The sequence below is a fragment of the Hyperoodon ampullatus genome (genome assembly GCF_949752795.1).
Source record: "Hyperoodon ampullatus genome assembly, chromosome: 9".
Lineage (NCBI taxonomy): Eukaryota > Metazoa > Chordata > Mammalia > Artiodactyla > Ziphiidae > Hyperoodon > Hyperoodon ampullatus.
The window spans coordinates 18,665,242-18,691,350 of record NC_136922.1 but is presented as its reverse complement, the minus strand read 5'-3'; the positions used below and the strand labels follow the sequence as shown (position 1 = coordinate 18,691,350).

General features: G+C 35.8%; 1 protein-coding gene across 3 annotated transcripts in view; it reads right to left on the bottom strand.

The window, feature by feature from the left end:
• The window catches only part of SUGCT (succinyl-CoA:glutarate-CoA transferase), a gene marked incomplete at its 5' end in the record, with an annotated part of 675,080 nt that overhangs the window by 394,114 nt on the left and 254,857 nt on the right, over positions 1–26,109 (bottom strand). For 2 of the 3 annotated variants that reach the window (XM_079711400.1, XM_079711401.1), the window contains one exon: positions 2,606–2,708. In XM_079711400.1, the coding sequence (XP_079567526.1) occupies positions 2,606–2,708 (103 nt within the window). Of the gene's footprint in view, positions 1–2,584; positions 2,709–26,109 lie in introns of all 3 variants that reach the window. The other variant, XM_079711399.1, reaches the window with a different exon arrangement.

Sequence of the window (26,109 nt, the reverse complement as noted above, 5' to 3'; positions counted from 1 at the left end):
GGACACAGTAGCCACTTGATCATTTGGAAACCTATACTTTACAGAGTTAACCAACTCACTCATCCACTGATTCATGCATCAATGACATTTTATTGGGTACCTGCTACTTAAGTCAACTTAGAATTTATTTTTCAGAAAGGAAAAGAATTACTAAATTCATGATAAATCCCTAGCAACTGGAACATAGTAAATACAATTAAAAGTTTGTCAAATGAACTTTCAGGGTAGTTCCTTTTTAGATGTCATCTTAAGGTACTTTTTAAAAATAATTTATTTTATACAAATTTTTTTTTAACTCCCTGATTTTTTCAGCTTCTACATTCCTTTCAAAATACATAATGATAGGGAATTCCTTCTAAAAGAGCCAAACACTCCCAGGCATAGGGGAAAGATGGTGCCCTTACCTCTTGTGCCAAACAGTCCTACGTACAATTGCCATAGTCATCTTTGCTTATTTTTACTTTTTTCAACTTTTTATTTTATATTGAAGTACAGTTGATTAACAATGTTGTGTTACTTTCAGGTGTATAACAAAGTGATTCAGTTATACATATACATGTATCTATTCCTTTTCAAATTCTTTTCCTGATTAGGCTGTTACAGAATATTGAGCAGTGTTCCCTGTGCCATACAGTAGGTCCTTGTACTAATATTACACTGCTCTCTAGTCTTTCTAAAAATCCAGATAATTTCATACACACATTTTGGTGTTTAAATTCCAAAGAAGAATGAAATGGTATATAAAAGAGACCAACTCTATGCTATTGTCAATAACTATCACTGTACGATTAAGAATTTTTGATGTTAGAATTGTAACAATTAGAATCTACTTTTTGGTGGATAAGAAGGCAGTTTTCAAAGATTTTTGGGGTAGTAGGAAAAGTTGGTATCCTGACTTAGAATATCACTATTCTCCATTTGAAAAATTGTTTAAGAACTTAAATAAGCCATAGACCAATAATAGAAACTTCCTGCAGGTCCAAAAGAGTTGAGATACAAAAAATTAAAGTAATTAAAGTGAGCTACAAGGGAAAATTGGGAATGAAAATCCTAATTACCCAATATTCAATCCGAACCAGTCTATAAAGTATACAATTTTAAGAGTGGGACCTTGGATCCTTGTTTATCAAAGCCTAAAAAATAAGTAACACTTGAATATATCTAATAATTTTTTAAATAACATTTTTTGCTTTGGTGCCTTTATTCCTGATGAAACACAGAGCCAACAGAAATGCTAATGGAAAAACTCTCAGGAATTCTCTCTAGAGAAATGTGCCCTCAAATTGAGTTAAACAGGAAGTCCTACACACCTTGGTTCTGCTTTTAAGCAGGAAAATAATGGTGAAACCCACCCATTCCCCTACAACAGCTTAAAGCCAAAGCTTGAAGTGACAAAACTGGCCCTCTGGTCTATTACATTCAGGGTGCACACACTGCTACCTCATCACAAGGAATCACCAGCATTAATCACTGATGTAGTGGGGACCCTTTCACAAAGGCTCAGTCCACATCAAGTAGGCCACCTTTTCTCCAATTCTTATTGACCATTCTTTCATTAGGAACAAAGTGTTGCCATACTCACAATCTTGGCAGAAAAAAATAGCACAGAGCAGAATTCCTGCATTCATTCACCTGTTTTTCTCCAGTAAATATTATAATCACTGAATTGAACACAGTTCAGTTATCCTTTAAACAGATATTCATGTAACATGAAGGTACCAAAGTTAGAATTAGGTCAGTTTTCTCCCTTAAAAAAGTATATTCCATTTTCAACAATTCATTTCAAAGAAAAATCTACCACTATAAAAAATGAAAAGAATAAAGAGAAAAACTATAATTTTGAAATGACGGAAGCTGACAGATACATGAATAATCACAGTGAAAGTTTCAGAGAAAAAGGCAGTCCCTCTACATTGTGGGATTAATATGTGAATCTGAGAAATGGTAAATTGCTTGCAGTGATACTGATTAAAGTAATAAAATCAAAACTTATTATTTTGACATTATCTCAAAATAATCATTTGAACAATGTTATAGAAGAAATATTTTTTCAGATGATCCTTATTTCTGTACCCCAAAGAGTCTGTAAGCAATGTACAGTACAAATCTCTATTCAAGTACATTTATTCTTCACAAGTAATGCACATTAATCAAAGCATATAAAAGCCTCTCATCAGCAGAATTAATGATGACTTGCTTTGTACATTTTAAGACAGCCATACGATGAGAGGGGGACTATAATTGTGAAGGTCCTCCCATTTCTTTCTGCAGAGAATGATCTCTGAGTGCCTGACTCCAACCTTTCAATTGTCTATATTTCTATTTTTCAGGAAAAACATATGCCCTGATCTTGGATACTTTATGGCTGCTGAAGAAATATGTTTGATCAGATACATATAAAAGTATGATTGTAGGCTGCCAGTGCTAAATTCTGATTATTTTTATTTCAGACCCACACTTTAATGTAAGAGTAAAAAATCACGTGATGTGACTTAAGCTCAAGATCAATGGCTAATGTACACTTATATGAATCAGTTTGGATAGAAAAGAGAGGCAAATTCTTGTGGTTTTAACTGAAACATACTAAAAATTTCAAAAAACAAACCTGGGGTTCTGCAAACACATTCTTCATGTTGTTAATTGGGCCATACGGGACTCCACTGCCTTCAAAGAGGTGTAACCACTTGCTGGTCATTTCTTCTTCAAACCTAGGAAGAGACCAAAAAAGGATGCACTTTTATACTCTAAAGAATGTTAACACAACCTGTTTTCTCCTGTGGCCCTCTTTGAAAGCGACTGATAATGACAAAAACATGTTTCTTTAACTTTCCTTGTGCCTAGTTTTGAGAGAATGTTGCCAATATGAAACAACTTGAGTTGCCCTGTAAGTGATAAGAATAGCCACTCCCATCCCCTTGTTTGCAAATCCACCATTAGAGTTAAAATTCCTCCTATTTCTGACCCTATGAACTTTTTGACAGAGAGACCCTTGGAGAAGAGAGATTATGTAGAAAATGGTATTAACTGAGCTTCAAGTGTGGTATTGAGCACTTGATGAATTTAATGATGATAATATAATGTTACCGAAGTTTTGAGCATAACGTCATTTTGCAGTGTTTTTTAGGTCTCAGGCAATAGTACATGAGGTTAAGATAGACACAGATATGCTAAATTATTCCTCAAAACAAAAAATAAACTAATGAATTGGTTTTAATAGAAAGCTGTATGTTTTACCTCCATTACTCTTAAAGCACAACAGAATTAACAGCCACAACTACTGGACTAAAAAAAACCTTAATTACTTATTTACTTGCACTGTGGTTTACTAATTAGAACAAATGGAGACATGTAAAGACTAATACCTCAATTTAGCCAACAACCCTCAAATTCATCCAAGTCCTTTACCTCTGTTTTATTTTTACTATAATTTAAAATTGGACTTCACAGACACAAAAGCTTATTTGATTTCCTTTCTTTTTTCTATTAGGTTTTAAGGAAAGGAGACCTAATTCATTCATGAGATTTACTGTTTTTTAGTTCTCTGTTAAGACAGAGCACAGAAACAAAATCTTGGATCCTCAAAGACAAATCAACACTCATAGTTTGTAATATATGAAGAATTTGACAACTGCTAATTGTTAAAATAGCAAACTATTTTTAGGTAAGTAATAATCTAGGTTAAAAGAAATTTTTAAAAAGCGTTAGCTATAGTAAGTTATTGGCAGCAAGTAAAATGCTTCACTAATATGGGAGGGCTAGTGGAAGTATAGTAGAAATAGTTAATATTCATGGGCTTCTATTCAGCTCTCTCAGACATAGCTAGAATTAATTTCAGATCAGCAGATTCTATGGGAATTTATGTCAGAGAAATGCACTTTTCCCACTATTTAAAAAAAAAGATTAAAAAGTGTCAATACTTTGAGAACACTTCTCTAATTGCCATCTAATAAAAAGAAAAGAGAAGTTTGAATTAACATACTCTCTAAAAGACAGACTACTATATGAACAACTATGTTCAATCATATGAATTTTTTACATAAGAATCTGGTAAAAATTTTAATGAAGGTAGTATACATTTCACTAGGAATATAATTAATCCTATTCACACATCCACTTATTCTATAACCACCTAAGGAGCACCTACTCTACACCAGGCATTGATTTTTGTCTTTAAAAATAATGCCTTCCCTTTTCTTTCCATTATGATAAAGATTTTTCATTATACACATTAATTATGGCCCAGTAATGTTAACTATCCCTATTTAGTATACAATAAAATACTTCACTTCTAAATATTGAAAAATATTCTTTCATGGGAACACCACAATGCAAGATTATATGTTTTGAATTAGTCAGTTCTTCGCATCCACATTTTCTTTTCAATGACTATTAAAGTCATCTCCTGGCCGAGACTTGCTAAGATATATATAGATTTATATCACCAGAATGATATATGTTGAAAGAATAAAAGAGGTACTTTGAACCTGGAGCCTTTTCAATCAGGGTGTTAATTATGTAAGTTTTCATAAACAGAGTGTTATAATGGTTTCTCTGATGAATTTTCAAGACATAAATTTATCACCACTGGACTCACCCAAGTGGCCTGAAAGATCCGCACAGAAAACGCATGTCAATATCTAAACAAACGCATAGCTGCAGGCTTGCCAACAGAAAACTCAGGGGAATAGTTGAAGTTTTAGTATTTATATAAGCTTTTCACCACTGGGCAAAAGAGAGGGATTTATTTCATGTTATGGAAAACAACGGATGCACTCTGGATATGAGACTGGGGAGAGAGGCAGCGTCTGGAGCTGCAGTTGTGACCACTGTTTGTGTATTTGAGTGGGTGTGGGCGTGGAAGTGTTCACAAATGCCTTAAACTCAATCAGTCAGAGACGAACATCACTGCATTCCGTTACTCCCAGAGGATGCATCCATCATTTTCTTCTGAAAATCTATCTCTTGATCTAAATCTGATGTAGAATCCTTTCCTTTATCTACGCAAGAAAAGCTGTAAGTGCTTGTTTTTATGAACCACAAAAATTCTGCTAAAAAAAAAAATGGAAAGAGCTGATTTAACTCACTCAGGGCAACAGAATCCTGAAAATAAGACAAGAAGGGTGTCCCTGGATCCAGTGTAGTGAGCCTCGAAGCTAGGGCCTCCTCTGGGAAGTTCCTTGGAGACTCATAAAACAATTCAGACTTAATTGTAAACATATTAAATCAACCCATATATTTAATTCTAGATTTTTGTTGGATTCACTTGATGCTGAATGGTTATTATTAATCAGATTACATCATTTAGGCCGATGAAACACTGCTGCTTAAAGATAGACTTGAGTTTCAATTTCTTAACATGAAAATTTAACTTAGAAAACGAACCAAAAGTTCTTCTCTTTTGAGAATGGATTAAAGTTGCAGCCAAATCCAAGGCCAGAGAGCAACTAATAAGAGATCCATGCCATGAAGGTGGGAGTTGGAAATAATTATAACATTAATGATTAATAAATGCTGGTCATTAATTTTTTGATCTATATTTTGTAGATTTTATCCTCACAGCACATTATAAGGTAAGTATTATCCTCCTTTGACCAATAGGAAACTCAGGTTTGGAGAAATTAACTTGCTCAAATTCATATAGCTTCCCCCACCCCAACTTTTTTGAGGTACGATTGACAAATAAAAATCATATGTATTTAATTTGTACAACATGATTTTTTAAGGTGAGCAATGTGATGATTTAACATACGTATACATTGTGAAATGATGTTACCATTTGTGTGTGTGTGGTGAGAACACTTAGGAACTACTCTCAGCAAATTTTAAGTATTTGATACAGTATTATTACCTATAATCACAATACTGTACATTCGATTCTCAGAACTTTTCATCTTATAGCTGAAAGTTTGTACCCTTTGACCAGCATCTCCCAATCTCCCGCACACCCTAGCCCCTGGCAACCACCGTTCTACACTCTCGTTCTATGAGTTTGACATTTTTTAGATTCCACACATAAGAGGGATCATGCAGTATCTGTATTCCTGTGTCTGGCTTATTTCGCTCAGCACTAAGATGCTTCTTCATTTTCATCCTATATATCTCATGATATATCTCTTTACATTAATACTTATTCATTCCTGATGCTTTTAGCAAGAGGGTTTTTTTTGTGCCAGTCATGGGGATTACAACGATAAAAAAAAAAAGGCAGTCGTCGTATTCAGAGATCATATAGTCTAATGGAGAACAGAGCTATCGAAATTTATGAATTACAATGCAGGATGCTGAGACAAAAATATGAATGAACAACTTCCAGTCGAAGCACCAAAGAGGGAGACCTGCACTGGGCCTGGGGAGTCAGGAAAGCGTTCAAAAATGAGGTGAGGGCTTCCCTGGTGGTGTAGTGGTTGAGAGTCCGCCTGCCGATGCAGGGGACACGGGTTCGTGCCCCGGTCCGGGAAGATCCCACATGCCGCGGAGCGGCTAGGCCCGTGAGCCATGGACGCTGAGCCTGCGCGTCCGGAGCCTGTGCTCCGCAACGGGAGAGGCCACAGCAGTGAGAGGCCCGCGTACCACAAAAAAAAAAAAAAAAAAAAAAAAAAAAAATGAGGTGACATTTGAGCCAGGTGTTGAAGGATGAGTTAGAATTTTCCACGTGAAAGGTGGGAAGAAGGATCTTCCAGGCAGAAAAAGCAATGTGTACAAAGACTCAATCTGGAAAGAATCTGAAATCTCCTGTGCCTTGAGAGGCAAAAGAGGAAATGGAAAAGGGAGGTTAGAACCAAGACTGTGAGGCATCTGGTGAGCTATGCTGAGGATATTGGATTTCCACTGGCAATGAGGAACCCAGAGAGATCTTTCAGTAGGGGACTGACATAATCAGCATTGATACAGAGAAGGGAAGAATATCGATGAGACTAGAGAAAAAGAAACTTGACAGGAGGCACCATGCTGTCTCCCTCTGATGCTTCTTAAACCTGCCTCTCCATCAATATCTTCCATATTACTGTCAACCAGAAATAATAAGTTTTCATTTGAAGAAATAAGTTTTCCAGGCATTCTTACCCTTTTTTGTTACTATCCTATTTATGTTTCCAATCTATCGTTACTGCTTGAGCCTCTGATATATGACTTGCCCACCAACACCTTTTCTTACCCAGTCTCTAAGGGTCTCCAGTGACCACTTGGGTCTGTCAATATTCTGTTCATAGTCCTCAGCCTACCTGCTTTCTGTGCAGTACTTGACGCTGTTGACTATCTTATCTTTAGGTCCTATGATACCTTCTTGGACTTTTAATACCTCTTTGGCCATTTCTGTTTTTTTTAATTAATTCTTTTACCTTTTCCTTCCAGTCCCAATATTCTTCATTTTCTTTTAAGCACTTAAGTAATCCTTTCATCTCTATGCAGATGATACCCAAATCTATTATTTCTAGCCCTGACCTCAGTTCCCCTTTTCTAGTTACCATAGAATATTTCCACTCAGATGTAGTACCATCCCCATAAACACGACTTGCCCATGGATGATTAAAATTTCCATTTGCCCCATAAACCTAATATTCTCCCTTGCCTGAACTCAAACCCTTGGCTAAATCTGGAACTCCTTCTTCTCATCATTTATCACTATACATAATTGTCCTGTAGAATCAACTTTTCAAAAGTTAAGTTTTATTCCTCTATTCCCACTATTACCATCACAGTTCAAGCCCTTGATTCATCACACATGGACTATGGCAATAGTTGATTAAAAACTTACTGCCTCCAATTTTCCCCCTTTCCATAAACCACTCATTTTAGATACGTCTCCAATCTGTCCAACTATTTCCTTCCCCAAGATCATTACCTTCTCTCACACTAGAGACACAGACGTTTTCTTGACTGTTATAGCCCCATAACTTAAAATATAGTTGGCACTCAATATTTGCTAAATGAATGAATATATGACTATTTGGGAAGAATAAGAGGGTCTTGTTTGTTTGCCTGGTGCACAGCAAGCCAAACGCTGAGACGATGAGGTTTGCAGCATAGAAGGGGTTTATTCCTGAGGCATCCAAGTCAGGAGACAGGAAAAGTCTCAAATCTGTCTCCCTGAAGGCGAGGGGCTGGGGATATTTATGGTATAAAAACTGAGGCAGGGGGAGCATGGAGAAAGGTAATTTGAGATAAGAAAAAGGAGAGGCAATCGTTGCTCTGTGCAGATGCAACCAAGCCACAGGTTTCTTCATGGGAGACATGCTCAGAAAACAGCAGCACTAGCATGTTGTGAGGGTGGAGATTTTGGCCCTCAGACATCACAAGGTCACCGAATGGACATTTGCACATGCCCAGATGGAGGGTGGGAGCTCTTAACCAGTCTTGATTAATCATCTCAAGCTCAAACTGGACAAAGCTGACTCCAAGTTCCTAAAAAACAATAACTTGGGCAAACATCCTATTGCCCAGGCTATGTGACCCTTGGAGGACATACAAGCTTTTATAGAAACAATCAAAGTAAGCCTAACCAGTGAAGGCAGGTCACAATTCACCATTTATCAATGGCTAACTGATAACTACCCTTGGTTTCATCTCAATCACATTAGCTTGAATTAGTGGGGTGGAGTATCTTCTCCTAAAACCTTGCTGAGACTAGTTTTATTCAGATACTGAGGGTGGGAGAAGGAAGACAGTTTGAGGCTCTTAGCTTTAAATGTAATATCACAGCACCTCCTCTTCCTTCTTCTTCTACACTGGTCTCTAAGTTCTGTATAGAAGTATGTCTTATGGAAAATAGATCGCTAGTTCCCAAAGATCAATTTACAAGTAAATGCTTCAGACATAATGTTTCAATTTAGGGACTTCCTATGATCCAGAGAATCATAAGATCCCAGGAATTCAAAGGATCTTAAAAATCATCTATTGTTTTCTATGATCCTACAAAGTCATTATATTATGTATATTGAAAATATTTCTAGTAATAGGGACCATACTGGCAGTTGTTACTGGAAGTATTCAAACACAAGAAGTGTGCTACAACAGAACAGGCATGAGATGTGGATAGATTTGGGATTGAGTCACAGCCCCAGCACCTCCTATCTATATGACCTTAATAAAAATATCAATTAAAAACGTTCACAATTTTTTCAAATCAAAGCAAACATTTATTAAACATTTACCGATTGCAAGGCTCTGTGCTAAGCAGTTTACACACATTATTTCATTTAATTCTCATAACAATCCCATTAGGTAGGCACCATTATCATGCTCATTTTAAAGATGAGCAAACTGAGATTTAGAGAGTTTAAGTAGCCTTTTTAACTCGTATCAACATGAAGTAGTCAAGCTAGAAGACTATCCTGAGTCCAGAGCTCATGCGTTAACCATCACTTTCTACTGCCTGACCCTGGGCAGCAGAGTACAGGAGAGCAGATCAGACAAAGTTTTGTGAGTGATGTGCTGCTGAAGACCTGGCCGACAAAGGGCTTGAAAAGGCAGTACAGCACCTTAGTGCTACTGTTAGCTGATAGCCTTTTATAATATGTACTGGACACCACAAGAAATACTTGGCATATATTATTTCTTGTCCTCATAGTCCCATGAGGTGAGGTTTATGATCCTCATGATTGAGGAAATCAGGGCACAGAGAAGTTGAGCAAAAGTGTATGGATCAGAAGGCTCAAAGCTATAAGCTGGTGAGGTCTTGAACTGGTCTTTGTCTGTGCTCCTTCAGTAGGGTAGACCCACTAGATGTCAGCGTCAATCCAGTCAAATCTAGCACACAGTGCCACCCTTAGGCCATTGGCAATGCAGCTACTGTTCGCCCCAGAGCTGGGGGAGGAAGGGAGGTTAACTCTGTACTGAGCTGTCTGGGTTCCAGCTATTCGTGACTTCCTTCCCACCAACAACTGATCAATCCTGTGGTCTGATAAGGTCTCATAATATTGGCCACCAGTTTTTAATCTCAGCCTTTCAAGAATTCTATGAGAAAGGACTCATTACTCTTATTTTGAAGATGAAAAACTTGAGACTCACACTCAAGTCCACATTTCAGGCTCAGAGCTCATCTCACTATAATACACTGTTGCCATTTATAAAAGATAATCAATAAATAAAATTTATTGAAAAGACAAGCCTGATTTTTAATCCTAAGCTCACCTAACTTTGTGACCATGAGTAAATTGTTTAACTTCTCTGAGCTCCAATTTTCTCTTCTGTTCTAAGGAAATTATAATCAGTTGTAAATTGCTTAGCACATCACCTAGCATGTAGTAAGTACTCAAAATGGTATTTACTTAGTTGTAAGGTCACATAACAAAAATGAATACAATAATAAAATATGTCTATAACTTCAAATCCAAGGAAGGAATTTTAACAATTTATATAGCAACTCCTACTTCTTGCTGATCATAGCTCAAATATTTTCTGATTATAAAGGTCTAAGCATACTAATATCAAATCATTCCTATGTTGTACACCTAAAACTAATAATATATAATATATATCAATAAGATCTCAATTCTAAAAATTTAAGTCTAAGCTTTTGGGAGTTCTAAAATATATTAGCATGTTACTTTGTTGTTGTTTATTCATTTCTTATTCTAGAAAATATCAGTGTTTGCACTGAAGCCTCTAGGGGATTGGTGATGACACCAGTGTCGGGAATCCCAATCAGCCTTCATTACACTTAGAGATCCCATAGGAGGGAGTGATAATACAGAGATTTCAAACTAGGCAGGGAGTAATAAAATAAACACATTTTACCAGGCTAACAATCAGCATGGTTGAAACAGTTTAAAGAGGTACCAACATCAATATAGCTTGTGGAAAAGCCACAGAAGTTAAAGATCTTGTATTTTTGCCTCATTCTAATGGTTAAGACAAAGTCCAAGGCTTCGATTCCTATCAGTGATAAAAGAAAATGCCTGCTATGGCTCATGCTGTGTCCTTACCTGGACAAGGCCTCATTTCCCTAAAAGGCCCAGGGTGCTCCCTGGACAAAATCTGGTGCCTTCCTAGAGGGATAGAATAGGGAGGGTGGGAGGGAGACGCAAGATGGAGGGGATATGGGGATATAGGTACACATATAGCTGATTCACTTTGTTATACAGCAGCAACTAACACAACATTGTAAAGCAATTATACTCCAATAAAGATGTTAAAAAAAAAAAAGTCAATGACAGCAACTTGGAGCAAATGAAAGGTTTTCTTTACCCTTATCTCTTGCTAGACTTTATGAGATGCTCAATGACACTTTCCTCCATGAATTTTCAAGTTCCCGGAGCAGAAAATAGGGTAAGTGTGGGGCAAAAATGAAATCATATCCCTCTTGGCTTCATGAACTCTTCCCCACTTTTGCGTCAGAACAGAAATGGATTTCAAGGATAAACTATTTATGGAGATTCTTTGGTAATATTCTAAATCTTTGAATCCTGGCATTTTCCCACATACAAATTCAGGGCTCCAATTTGGAGTCTAGTTAGTTGTCTTTTCATAGAGGTTTTATAGGAAAATTCAAATGTAACATACTAACATATTAGAATATGACTTTATGTTACAAAAGTATTCTTTAATTCACACAACGATTTCTTCATATAATTGGATATATGAATCAACTTTCAAAAAAGTTTTGTATATTTATGCATAAGTAGAAAGGTACACCTCTTGTTGCTATACTACCTCTGTGGTAGAGTTGTGGACTTGCCAACTACAGAGTTCTGAAAATAAGTTTGGATGTTTATACACCCGAAACCCAAAACCCATCAATCTTTTAAAATTTGCACATACTAGTTCCATCCCCTTAAACAAATAAAATACAACTACAATGGTGGACTTCCCTATTAGACCATGAGGGTGTCTCTCCAGGATAGTGGAGACAAAGCTCTCCTAACACACCACCTTCTTGATATACAGAAAACTAGACCCAGAAAATTGTGTCTTTAAATTCAAAATAATTTTGTGAAAAACCCAGAAAGCTAAATAAATATCTTGCAGAGACTTAACAAAAACATTGGAGAATTACAAAATCCATTACTCTGTAAGCCAGTGAGAAGTGAATACAAAACTTTGGAAAGACATACTGTCCATATAACATAAAAGTTTGGGGATGAGTTTATGTCAATATCATAGCAATGCTTCCCAAAGACTTTTTTTTTTATTATTATGGTTGTTTCTGAAGTATTCTTCTTCTCCAAGTACTGTCTATTTTACTCAATGTCTCTTTTTTTCTTTTTTGGCCAACCCATGTGGCATGCAGGATCTTAGTTCCCAACCCCAGGGATCAAATCCGGGCCCCCTGCAGTGGAAGTGCAGAGTCCTAACCAGGGAATTCCCCCCCAAGATTTTTAAAAGAAAATTTAGGAGTATTAGCCACTAGAGTTAGTTTATAGCACAGGGAGATCAGCTCAGTGCTTTGTGACCACCTAGAGGGGTAGGATAAGGAGGGTAGGAGGGAGACGCAAGAGGGAGGAGATATGGGGCTATATGTGTATATATATAGCTGATTCACTTTGTTATACAGCAGAAACTAACACACCATTGTAAAGCAATTATACTCCAAAAAAGATGTTAAAAAAAATAAAAAAGATAGTAAGCAAAAATACAGGTAAATACAAAAAAATATATTAAACTTATTTATTGAGCTTCCCTGGTGGCGCAGTGGTTGAGAGTCCGCCTGCCGATGCAGGGGACGCGGGTTCGTGCCCCGGTCCGGGAGGATCCCACATGCCGCGGAGCGGCTGGGCCCGTGAGCCATGGCCGCTGAGCCTGCGCGTCCGGAGCCTGCGCTCCGCAACGGGAGAGGCCACAACAGTGAGAGGCCCGCGTACCGCAAAAAGGAAAAAAAAAAAAACTTATTTATTTTACTGTTGTGAAATATTTCAAATATGCCAAAAAGTGTAGGAATAGAAAAGTATAGAGAAGAAAATAACATAAATACTTATGTGCCCTCACCCACTCACATTGTTAATGAATCTTAGCATATTTGCTTCATATCTTTAAGAAACAAAATGTTACAGACACAGGCAAAGCCCCCTTTTGTGCCTCTCCTTGACCTTTTTTCCCCTTTTTCTTCATGTCAGAAGTAACCACCATCCTAGAGATCTTGTGCATCTCTCTGTTCATGCTACTGCACTTATATTACATATGTGTGTGTCTGTTTAGATGAATCCATAGGCATTATAAAGTATCATGTTGTGTGTTTTTAACCTTTACACTGTAACTTGCTATTCTTATTGAACATTTTAATTTCAAGATCTATACATATGCATGCATATAGATTTGACTCATTTATTTTACCCACTGGGCACATCCCTGTGTGAATATTCCACAATTTATCTTTTCTCCTATTAATGATCAATTGTTTCCAATTTCCTACTATTGCATACAATGCTTCAATGGAACCTTATACATTTCTCTGTTTGGTCATATGGGATTGATTCCCCAAGGTATATATAGAGGTAGAACCGCTGAGTCATAAAGCAGGCACATTGTCAGCTATCTTCGATTTTGCCAAATTGCTCTGCGATGTGGTTGATGTCAATATCTGCTTCTACCATGCTCCATATTCTCACCAACTTTTACGGTCAGAAAAAGTTTTGCCAATCAGATAGAGGTGGAATGGCATCTCATGGTTACTTTAAGCTGTATTTCTCCCAACTGGAGAAATTAAGCATCTTTTCATAAGCTTAAGGGCTATTAGACTTTTGTTTTTCTTTTGTTTCTTTCCTCTTTATATCCTTTGCCCCTTTTTCAGATGAACTGCTTTTCTTTCCTTATTGACTTATAAGAACATTTGCATAATCTAGATACAAATCCTTTATTAGTTACATGCATTGCAAATTTCTTCTCCTAGACTATAGCTTGTCTTTTGGCTTATCAGTATTTATTTTTTCATATAGAAAAAATTAACTTTAATGTAGACAAATTATGATTCTTGTCCTTTAAGGTTTTTGGTTTTTGTGTTGGTTTAAGAAATAGTATCTAGCTCATAACTTTGTCATGAGGAATTAGATGAATTAATACTTTGAAGGTATTTAGAACAGTGTAATTGTACAATTAAGTGGTACATAAGTGTTAAATAAATAATACTACACTAACATTTCTGGGGAGGCAAACTTGGCAGGAAGAGGAAGAAACTAGAATAGAAGTTATAGAAACAAAAATTTGGTACATTCCATAAATATATTGCCTATAGGAAATGTGTCTTTGGACAAATCTGAGTAAACCCAAACCAAACCAGTGGGATTCCATAACAACCAGGCTGGAGTCTACAATGCAGCAACTATAAATAGGCCTGTGACACTTCTATAACCCACAGAGAAACAGCTGGAATTTGTTGGTCGGCGTTTCTACCATAAACAGAATCACAGATTTAATATTTCCTGTAATTTCCTTAGACCTTATTTCCTCTTAGGAATTTATCTCTACATATTACTAATAAATTATGGTCAAAGTTATCTTTTTTTTTTCCCGCTAGTATTCACTAGCTCTCTCCTTTGTCTGCATGTCGATTCACAGGCCACACAAAAGATGGTGAAAGAGTCCATCCAGGGACTCCAACCACTGCTTTCTAGTGCAGGGTCATTATGGACTTTTCATACAACTTGCTCTTAAATACAACAGGACACTTACTAAGCTGATCAGCCACTATGTCTTACGAGTCAGACTAATTATTATTACCACATTAAGAATTTGAGTCCATACTAATGATCACTCACAGTTCCAAAACATGTTCTGCTTTGCACAGATTTTAAATGAAGAGTGGATCATATCTGATAATGGTTTGGACTGACCAGCATTGCTGTGACTGTCCCTACAGCCTCAGCAGCATCACTGCAAATATGATGCGGAAAAGTTGCCTACACTGCCAAGGTCCAGCAATACCTCACACCAGGGCTCCTTATATCAAAAAATAAGCCTCTTGAATCAAGATCTCTTTGTAAAAGACGACTAACAGGGACTTCCCTGGTGGCACAGTGGTTGGGACTCCACCTGCCAATGCAACATGGGTTCGAACCCTGGTCCGGGAAGATCCCACATGCCACAGGGCAGCTAAGCCCGTGCGCCACAACTACTGAGCCCGCGCTCTAGAGCCCACGAGCCACAACTACTGAGCCCACGTGCCACAACTACTGAAGCCTGTGTGCTCTAGGGCCTGTGCTTCACAACAAGAGAAGCCACCGCAATGAGAAGCCCGCGCACCGCAATGAAGAGTAGCCCCCTCTCGCTGCAGCTAGAGAAAGCCCGTGCGCAGCAATTAAGACCCAATGCAGCAAAAAATAAATAAGTAAAAGTAAATAAATTTATTTTTAAAAAAAGACTACTAATAAAGCAATACATAATTACTGCAGGAAAATATTTAGATGTCAACGGGCACAAAAGAAGATACAAAATCAACTATAACCTTACCACACAGAAATAATTTTGGTTTAAGCATATCCTTTAGCATTTTGTATGAATTTATATTTCTTAAAAATTTTAGAGATCACATGGTTTTTCCCCCTTTTTACTGTGTTAAAATGTGCATAACATAAAATTTACCATCCTAACCATTTCAAGTGTACAGTCAGTGGTATTAAATACATTCACATTGTTGTGCAGCCATCACCACCACCTGTCCCCATAACTCTTTTCATCTTGTAAAACTGAAATTCTATATCTATTAAACAATAAATCCCCATTCTTCCCTTCCCCCGATCCCTGGCAACCACTATTATACTTTCTGTCTCTATGATTTTGACTACTCTAAGTACCTCTTATAAGTGGAATCATACAATATGTGTCTTAACATAATGTCTTCAAGGTTCATTCACATTGTAGCATATTTTCTTCCTTTTTAAGGCTGAATAAAAATTACAAAAAGTTGCTGAAAGAAATTAGACATAAGTAAGTGGAAACATGCCATGTTCATGGATTGGAAGACTTAATATTGTTAAGATGTCAATTTACGCAAAGCAACCTATAGATTCAATGGAATCCCTAAAACCCCAATGACGATTTTTTGCAGAAATAGAAAAACCAATCCTAAAATTCAATACACAACCTCAAGAGACCCCAAATAGCAAAAATAATCCTGAAAAAAAAAAAAACTAGAGGACTCACACTTTGTTATTTCAAAACTTACCACAAAGCTACAGTAATCAAAAGGGTATGGTATTGGCATAAAGACAGATATACAGACTAATGGAAAAGAAGAGGGAGCCCAGAAATGAACCCACACATTTATGGTCCAGTGATTTCTGACAAGAGTGCCAAAGCCATTCAATGGAGGAAAGGACAGTTTTTTTAACAAATGATGCTGGGAAAACTGATATAGTATATCTACATGCAAAAGAATGAAGAATTTGAACCCTTACCTAATACCATATACAAAAATTAAGGCAAAATGCTTAAACTAATGCTTTTGATTATCTGTGTATCTTGTTTTATAAAATGCCTGATTATATTCTTCCAACAATTATATATTGAGTTTTCCTTTTTTTTATTAATGTGTAAAAGGTCTTTTATATTAAGAATGTTGGACCAGTTTTGTATTGATATTTACCTTAAACTTTTATTTATAGTCTACAGAATTCTTAGAATAATTCTGGTTCTCAAGGACATAGGTGATAATAGAATTAGAATATCCCATAATTAGTCATTTGCTTTATCCTACAGCACATAAATAATAATCTCAGAATAACTATCTTAATCCTACCAAAACCAGTTATGATTCTGTAAAAAATTTTGATTATGCTACCCCACTTCCACCCTCATGCTTAACATACCATATTTATGTTTCTACATGGTCAGAATATATAGCCACTGCATATTATCCTCTTTCCCTATGATTCTCATTTATATATATATACATATATATATATATATATATAGCTCACCACCAGTCATTACGTCATTATCTCTCAGTCATTTTCCTTATCTGAAGCTTATCCTTTAGCAGATTAGTCAATGCTTGCATATTAACAACAATCTGTATCCTTTATACTTGAAGGTCAGGTTTGGTGGTTATAAAAATCCTTGGTTTTCTTTCTTTCAGTGTCTTAAAAATATTACTCCCTTTTTTTCTGGCAAAAAGTGTTGCTCCTGAAAAAACCTCATAATTTAATGTTCTTTCCCTTGTAAGTTATGTGTTCTTTTTGCCTAAATGCCTGAAAGATTTTTTTTCTTTAAAGTCCAATAATTTTACTCTGTCTTACTATGTTTTAGCATTGATTTAGGGGGGGAGTCAGTTTTCTCAAATACATGGTGGACTATTTCATTTTTATTTTCAGTAGCTTCAAATCCTTTACTTTTTTAATTCCATGAAGTTTCCTCAAATTTTAGTGACTATCTAAAAAGTGTGGAAACATAGATAATATTATTATGGTTTTATATATTGAAAATGTCTCTTATAACATTATGTACATTAGCTGATGCTTCCAGAAATTATAGACATCCTAGTGTTTCTAGTATTTGTTCTGTTCCCTGCTTTGGTTTTGTTCCTCTGAAACTCCTATTATTCATGTGGTAGATTTTTGTCACTCTCTTCAACATTTGACACTTTTCCTCCAATTCTTTTTTGAAATATATTTTTCCACTACCTTTTAATTTTTTAATTGTCTTTATTTTCACTCTCTATTTTCCTGAAGAATTATCTCTTGTCGATTCACTCTTGTGTGCCTTCTAATTTAATCTTGATTTTTTTTTCTTTTGTGTCTTAATACTTTCCTGAGTTCTTTTGCTTAATTTCTGTGTTTTTCTAATTCTTAGTCAAGCTCGTTTTTTTAATGTCCTATATCATTTTTAATTTTTTTTGTTCATTTTTATCTATTGTATAGGCATGTCATTATGGCATGTTTTCATTACCTATAGAAATATTATTCTGTTTATTCCCTTTTTTAATTCTTATAATAACTTTGTGTGCGATTTGATCTCAGCACTTTTCTCTTGCTTTTTCTTTTTTATGTAAAATTAGTTTTCCTGAACTTTTAGAAGAAGGCTTGGCTCAAATAGCCTTGCTAACTTCATAGAAATCTTTCTTAGGTTTGTGTGTGTGTGTGTGTGTGCGTGTGTGTGTAGTGTTAAAGAAATATATGGTAGGCTTACTTTTACAAATTTCCTGGCTCTATTCACCTCTGTCACTTTTATCTGTATCTTCTCTGTCCTTATCTCTCTTATCCATACCCTGCTGCAATTTTTACTTCACTCCCTGCAGTTTCTCAATGTGAAGCCCTCTCCTGGAGGGTGGTTTTCAAGAATTCATAGAAGCTATACTGCCCCAGTCTCTTCAGATGTTCCCAGAGACCCCCTGCACTCACCGCCTAGTTTTAGTTGCTATTCTCAGAATTGCCCTGTGCTTTCCAAAGAATATCTGTAGATGATTTTGGACACCTCTATTTTTTCTCTTACAAACGCTGATATTGTTCAGATAGCATGGCTTTTGATGGTTTGTTCCCACTCACTTATACTTTGGAATTCAAGAGGATTCCTTGTCATATTTTGTTTTCCATGTTTTTCTCATTTTGTTCACTAAAATGTAGCTCTATTTTTAAGGAGAGATTTGGAAAGATCCAAAAACTATCTACCACAGCCACCACCAACTTCCCAGAAGTTCAAGGCTATTATTTTAAGAAAATTGTACAGGCTTCCTTACAGACACTAATAAGGTGCCATTTTGAGCTCAAAAAACAATCATTTATAATTCAATTTGTATTCCTTTTCCTGGGCCAAGTTTAACCTCTTATCTCCTGACCAACACGCATCTTTTCATTACTTCCTTGCAGTCTTGCACTGGATTAAAACGTATCACCCAAGTGATTTATGAGGTCCACCTCTTCTAGTTCCCAAAAGCCACTTAAAATACACATTTAGACCATCAGCATCATATCAAACATAATCTAACTACAAGTATATGGTAATAGAAAGCAACACACCATTAAATGCAAGCCTGCAACTTCTCCTTCATTTTCCTGTTTCAAAATCCTGTTTTTAATATGTCTCCACTGAATTTAATTTAAATATATTAAACAAAGGAAATTTTCAAGTGAAGTATGAAAATCTGCTGCTTCACAAATCTACCCATTTTCTCATCTGGTGTCTTCATGAATAGCCTTACAAAAAAGAACATTATTTTGTTACTGTACATAATACACTAACATGAAAACAGCATAAAGAAAAAGTTATAGGCTATACAATGCTATTTCTGATTTCAAAGGATCCCAGAGGCAGAATGAATTTTTCTGGCAATTTCCTCCAATCTTTGAAACCCAGAAGAGTGGTCATCCAACATGCTTTGGCAGGCATACAGTAGAGGAGGTTCTCAGCCAGGAAAGACAGTACTTTCAGAAGCAACTCACCTCATATTTGGGAATCTCTTAATAAGAATTCCAGCTTCCCAATCTTTCTGCACTTTCTCATTTTCCCTAATTCCACTCACACTAGTCTCCTTTCCCTGTTAGAGATTCTAAGATCCCTTCCAGGTAAGAACCAGTGCTGTAAATGTTAGCACAAATGTTCACATTCATCCTAGAATCTGCCCCTGGAAACTTCCTACTATTGATCCTTGCTGAGTCCTGAGGAGCCTCATGTTCTTCCCCATAACAGTGCTTCAGTATTTTAAAACAACAGCCATGCCCTTCTAAAAAGTCCTCTCTTATATAATTTAACCAACCCATAGCTCACACATCAACAGAAGAAATATTTCATTCAAAGGGAAAAGATGAAAATAAGTCAAAACAAGGAAACAAGCTCAATCTCACTTATAATTTAAGAAATGCAAGTTAAAATATTTGAGGTATCATTAGATACTGTAAGAAATGGCAAAAATTAATGGTTACATATTACTGAGGTATTACAAATTAACTCAAATTTTCTTGAAAACAATTGGTTAAGAAGTAATAAGAACTATAAATCTGTTCATTCAGTTTGAATGACTCCATTTGTACACTAATAACCAAATCAAAGACTTCAATAGCAGCAAAAACATTTTATAAACCCTAAATGCCTAGAAAATAGCAAAATACCTTCGTATGCTGCAGAATATTTATACAACAGATTAGTATACAAGCAACTTAAAGTAAATATATAGCCAATATACACTGAACGCTTTATAAAATATACACAAAAATACTTTAGCAAATGCAAAAACAGAACTCACAATTATATGTGCATATAATTATATCTAATTGTGTATATACATTAACAAAACTCCAGAAACAATTTGGCAAGATATAAATAGAACTAAATGTTCATCACATTCTCTTTCTTTTCAAGATTTTTCAAACCCTTAACAACAACAACAAAAAAGCAAGCAGATTTGATTAAAGCAGTCTCATGGCTTCATAGAGCATATGGGGATTTCTGTAAGTACTACAGGACAGGAAATGAGTCTGGCTTGTTCCCTGTTATAGCCTTTTACCAGGACAGAGCCTGACATTTGACAGTTGACATTTATATGGCATATACTATGTGCCAGACACTATTTTAAGCACTTAACATAGATTATACATTTAATACAACAACCCTATATCCATAAATACTATCGTTGTTTCCATCTGATAGATGAGGAGCCTAAAGCACAGACAGGTTTAAGTGACTTGCCAAGACCACACCTTTAGTAAGAGTTAGAGCCAGGATTAGAACGTAAATAGTATGAGCTCCAAAACCCAAGCTCTTCCCATCCTCCTCCCATGCTACACCACCTCAATAAATGAAGTGAGTAATAAAAGGTGGCTTGAATATATGCATATCTGGATGAATGGATGGATGGCTTGATCGAGCAATGGATAAATGAGTTATTTGGGTTTAGTCTCTTGGAACCTGGGAAAGGACACTGATATATTGAGCACCTTCTCCACTCTGGCACGTGCCAGGTGCTTTCATAAATTACCTCGCTAAATCACAGTAATAATTTTGCAAGGATGCATGATTATTGCCCGTTTTTGAATACGAGGAAACTGGGTTTTGCTCAGTAGATGTTGAATATTGGAAAAGTAACCCTGGGACTCAAAGTGATGCTTGACAGAGTGGGAGCTCAATATACATTTGTTGAATGAAGGACTTTAAAGTACCTTTTTTAATACTGAGAAAGGGAAGTAGTATTAGTTAGCCAATATGGTTTTCTTAGAGGAAAATCACACCAAGCCAATCTCATTTTTTTTTGATTAGGTTCTAAACAGGCATGTGAGAGAAATACAACGGGCAAGTGTTCCTGGATTTCAACAAGGCTACTAACAAGGTCATTCAAAATATCTTCATGGATAAGATGGAGAAAATGTAGTTTGTATAATGATGTAATTGTGTGAATTGGAAACCAGTAAAGATATACCCAGAAAGTTCAGTTTCAGTCTTGGGGAGTAAGGGTGGTTCCTGTTGTTGAAGCTAAATGAGGGTTTGGATGATGTCATGTTGGTCAGATTTGTGAATAACAAGAAGCTGGTAAAGACAGCTATCACGTTGGTTTCAACGGAGCCAATTTTGTTTTAAACAAAATTAATTAAAAACGTACGTAAGTCCAAAAATAATAAATGCACAAAGAGAAACAAGGCTTAGGAGCCGCCAAGATTTTTTTTTAAAGGACGTTTTTGTGGTTACTTAATACAAGTCAACATGCCACATGGCTGCCAAATAAGAGTGAACACAAACTTCAACAGAATTCTGTTACTCAAATTAACTAGCACCCCACTATACTGCCACCCAGCGAAATTCCTACAATAAGTAATACTTATCAAGTGTTTGCCATATGCCAGGTGCTCTGCTGAGGGCTTTACCTATATTTACTCATTTAATTCTCTCAATAATTCTAGAGGTAAGGATTATTATTACCCCCAATTTACAGATGAAAAAAATATGAAACACAAAAGTCATACAACTTGCCTAATATCTCATAACTAATAAGCCAGGGCAAATACTGAAAGATGAACAGTCTAACTGGAGCTTCAACTTATCTTAACCACGATTCTATTCAGTCTTTTAGGCCCTCTGACACGAATAGTTGTAGAGGCTGTAGACGGTACACTCCACGTGCCCTTAACCAACAGGAATGAGCTCTACAGCAGCTATAGACAGTTTCAGCCTGCTGACAGCTTCCCATCTCAAATGCTTACACCTCTTCATCATCTGTGGGCTTCTCCCATACCATGAAAGTTTGCTAGGCTGCACCCTCCTCTGCCTCACTTTCCTCCTTGCTGATTGTACTTCTTGAGATCATTTCCCTAATAAATTACTTGTACCCAAGTCCCTGGATCAGGGTCTGCTTTTGGGGAGACCCAACCTAAGATACCATTTAGGTTGAATAAGTGGTTAGTTAACCTACTAACTTTAAGTAAGTATTTACTTAATTTAATTACTTTAAGAATTTAAATAATTTATAAAGCATACCATAGATAGCTCTGGCATTAAATATACATTTGACTGTTCTATGTTCTTAGCTACACTAGAGCATGACTTGGAGGAAGATAAAAGGTACTAACATGATTTTCCTGTAAGCCACCAACCAAACCCAAAGGCAGCTGAGAAAGAAAGAAAAGGGAAAATGGCAAAATAGTGGGAGAGGAACATGAGACAGGAACTTTGAATTTAACCATTATAACTCAAGTAAAATTTAGGTCTTTGCCCACCCATGGACTCCCAGTGCCAAATTATAAAACTGGCTCATTCTCAAGAATATTTCTGAAAGGGGAAGTCCTTAATTCCTTAATTCATTTTATTTTTGGATATGCTCAAAGGAAGTTACTGGTAGTTAGAAATGTAAATCAAACTGGGCTGGTGAAACTGGAAAACCATTTCTTGGTCGTTGGTTAAATCATGCTACCATTTGTTACTACATCTGTAGATCACAGTCCTAGTCTTCTAATTCCAGGAGTACTTTCAGGAGGTGGTAGAAACTGCCATTGATAAGTCAGTAATGCTAGGGTGCTGCTATCTTACAGAACGAACAATTCAGACTTAGAAACACTTTGGAAATGGGAAAAACAAAGGCTACTTAAGGAGGTATCCTAAATGCGATCTTACTTTTTAGCTATTTTATTATACTGGAAAATAGTATTTTAATAATTGAATGTCACATGCAACTGCTATTGTTGCCTGAGAAAAATAAGGTAACCGATTATCATAAAATTATTGACAATTCTCAAATATACAGCTTTTGCATGTACATGTTGCTTTAAGATGCTTCATATGGTTACAGTTAAAATAAGTATGTAAGTTTTATTGAACAATACAGTAAACAACCACAAAAGGCATGCGTAAATTGTTAGTAGATTCCGCTACTTATGGCAGAATTCATTGGTGGACTGTGTTTCATCAAAACATTCTCTTTCCCACTGAAAAATGAAAAGTTTTGTAGCACGCAAACAAAAGACGTGGGCCTTTTTCTTCTTACCAAGTTTTCCCTTTCCCTCACCATAAGTCAAAGCAAGAAAATATACAACTTTCGCAATGAATTTATAAAGGAGAAAACTACAACTGAAAACAAGTGAAAAGTATAGGACATTATGATAAAAGTTCAGGTATTTATCCACAGTAACATAAAAGTTAGAAAAATATCAGAAATACCTTTGATTTTGATATTCACACTAAAAGAAATTAAGAACATAAATTAATTGACAAGAAATATTTCCCTAAATAGCATAAACTTCTTACATTTATTTTGACCTCTGTGGTCTGTGCTGTTCTTGGCCCTTAATGACCTAAAGTTTATAATAAAATCTCTCGTATGTCTACCAACTAGGTCAGAGCGCAGATGTTTTTTTTTTTTTGTGGCTATTTTTGGTATCATGTTGTTTGCACTCTTAAAAATGGGTGTGTACTGCAAAGTTATTTCTTAGTTTTATCCATTTATTGATCATTAATATGTTCATATTAGAAAATTTGAAAAACAGAAAGAAATATAAGGATGTGAAAACAAGTCTTACTTATAATTCTATCCAGAGACAACCACGGTTAATATTTAACTATGCAGCTGATCTTCAAACATGCAGAGGTTAGGGGCACTGACCTTGTGCGCAGTCGAAAATCCAAGTATAACCTAGAGTGGGCCCTCCCTATAAGCAGTTCCTTCATGTCCTCAGTTCTGCATCTGTGGACTCGACCAACTGTGGATCATGTAGAACTACAGTATTTACTATTGAAAAAATCCACATATAAGTGGACGTGCACAGTTCCAATCTGTGTTGTTCAACAGTGCTTTCTCTTTTGCTGATATTCCTTCTAGTTGTCATTGTTAATATAGTTAATAACTTTGCCTTTTCAAATTAATATTATATAATAAACATTTTCCTTCCTATGAAAAATTATCAGTAAATTTAATTTTTGGTGAATGTACAATATTCCAAAGTATTTACTTGTTTCCCTAATGCTAGATGTTTATGTGCTTTGCAGTATTTCATTATTGTGTACAACTCTGCAAGTGTATTTATCTTGATTCCTCTAAAGTGTTTTACTAGGACATCATGGATGAATATTTTGAAATAGAATTGCTGAGTCAGTAAGAATGAACACTTTAAAGCTCTATATGTCTATTGTCCAATTGCTTTCTCCTCAGCAGAGTATGAACCTATATGTCTTACCACACATTAGGCAACATTAATTGTTTATATTTACTAAATATTTGAATGATTAAAAAGAGGCAAAACCTATTTGTGCCATTTTTATTTGCATATATTTAATTACTAGTAACACCAAATACTTTTTCATATTTGACACCAGGATTTCAGCTTTTACGAATTACTTCTTCAAGTTAATCTATTGTAGGTTTTTTTCTGATCTTTTTTTTTGTAAAATAGCTACCATTACCTTTAGTTATTGTTGGAAGTATTTTCCCTACTTTGTTGGGATTTTTTTCAATTTATTTATGGTGTTTTAACACTAGAGTTGTTCTAATATATAGGATTGTCCTCTCCAGTAATTTTTAATAATTTATTTAGTCAATTTATTCTCAAGATAAACTTTAGAATTTATTAAATTGCAAAAATAACCCTGTTGAAATGGTATTTGGAATTTTGGTAAACTATCAATAATAAGAAAAATTGACATCTTAACAATATTTAGTCTTCCTAGTCAAGAAATTTTTATAGTTTTTTTTCAGGTAAATCCCATACATATCTTGTTACTATTTTCTCTAGGTGTTTCATATTTGATGTTGCTACTTTTAACCATGTATGGAATCTCTCTCCCTCATTAAATTTTTGGATTAAATAGGCAAGTACTATTTTCTATACACTGACTTTGCATTTGGTCACAAGCTTAGCTCTGTTGTAAATTTTTCTTAAAAATATAACTCTTTTAATTTTATATGCAGTATTATTTTTTAATACTTTCTTTCTTAGTGAATCATTTTCATAAACAAGCTATACTTGGTAGTACACATTCAGAGACCAACTTTATTCTCTCTCCCAATCTCCAACCCACTCTCTGGATTTAGTATTTCCCAAACCCTGGATAAAATTTGGGAAAGATCCCACAGTCTTTCCAATCTGTCTTAGGTAATGAATGCATAGTCCTTTTGCTCTGGTATTAAAATAATGTAGTCCAGTCCAAGAACTACATAATTCTACTCTAGTGTAATAAAACAGTAAAACTCAGAACTCCTACGCAAGATCAAGTCCTAGGTTTTCTATAACTTTCATACCCAAGATAAGCTCTACTTAAATGCAGTGATTTATTCTTTCAATATAATATTATATTCTACCTGATACCACTTTAGTACATATTTCTCTAAATCAGATTAGATTAGATACTCTGATTTCCCAAACTGTGTTCCAAGGCACACTAGGATCCCTTGACATGCTAATAGGAGTTAGGATTCGTGGAGTAGGGAGGAGAAAGAGACTTTCTCTGGCCACATAAGCTTGGAAACCACTGCCTGCTACATTTCTCCAAAGAGATTCATAATACACATTAGCAAATTATTTGTCTTCAGTGTGAATCTGCACTGGCCTCATGACTCATTTTGAGTATAGAAATGTGATGGAAGAGACACTGTGCAAGTTCTAGAGCCAACACCTCAAGAGGCCCTGTCACTTCTGCCTTTGCCTTTTGAACCAGTGTCCATAGATCACCGTGTAGGAAAGCATCTCTAGCCTGACAGGTGAAAAAGATGAGGAAGGCATCCAAGTCACTCCTTGTGGCCAGGAGCCAACCCCAACCCATCAAATGAGAGAG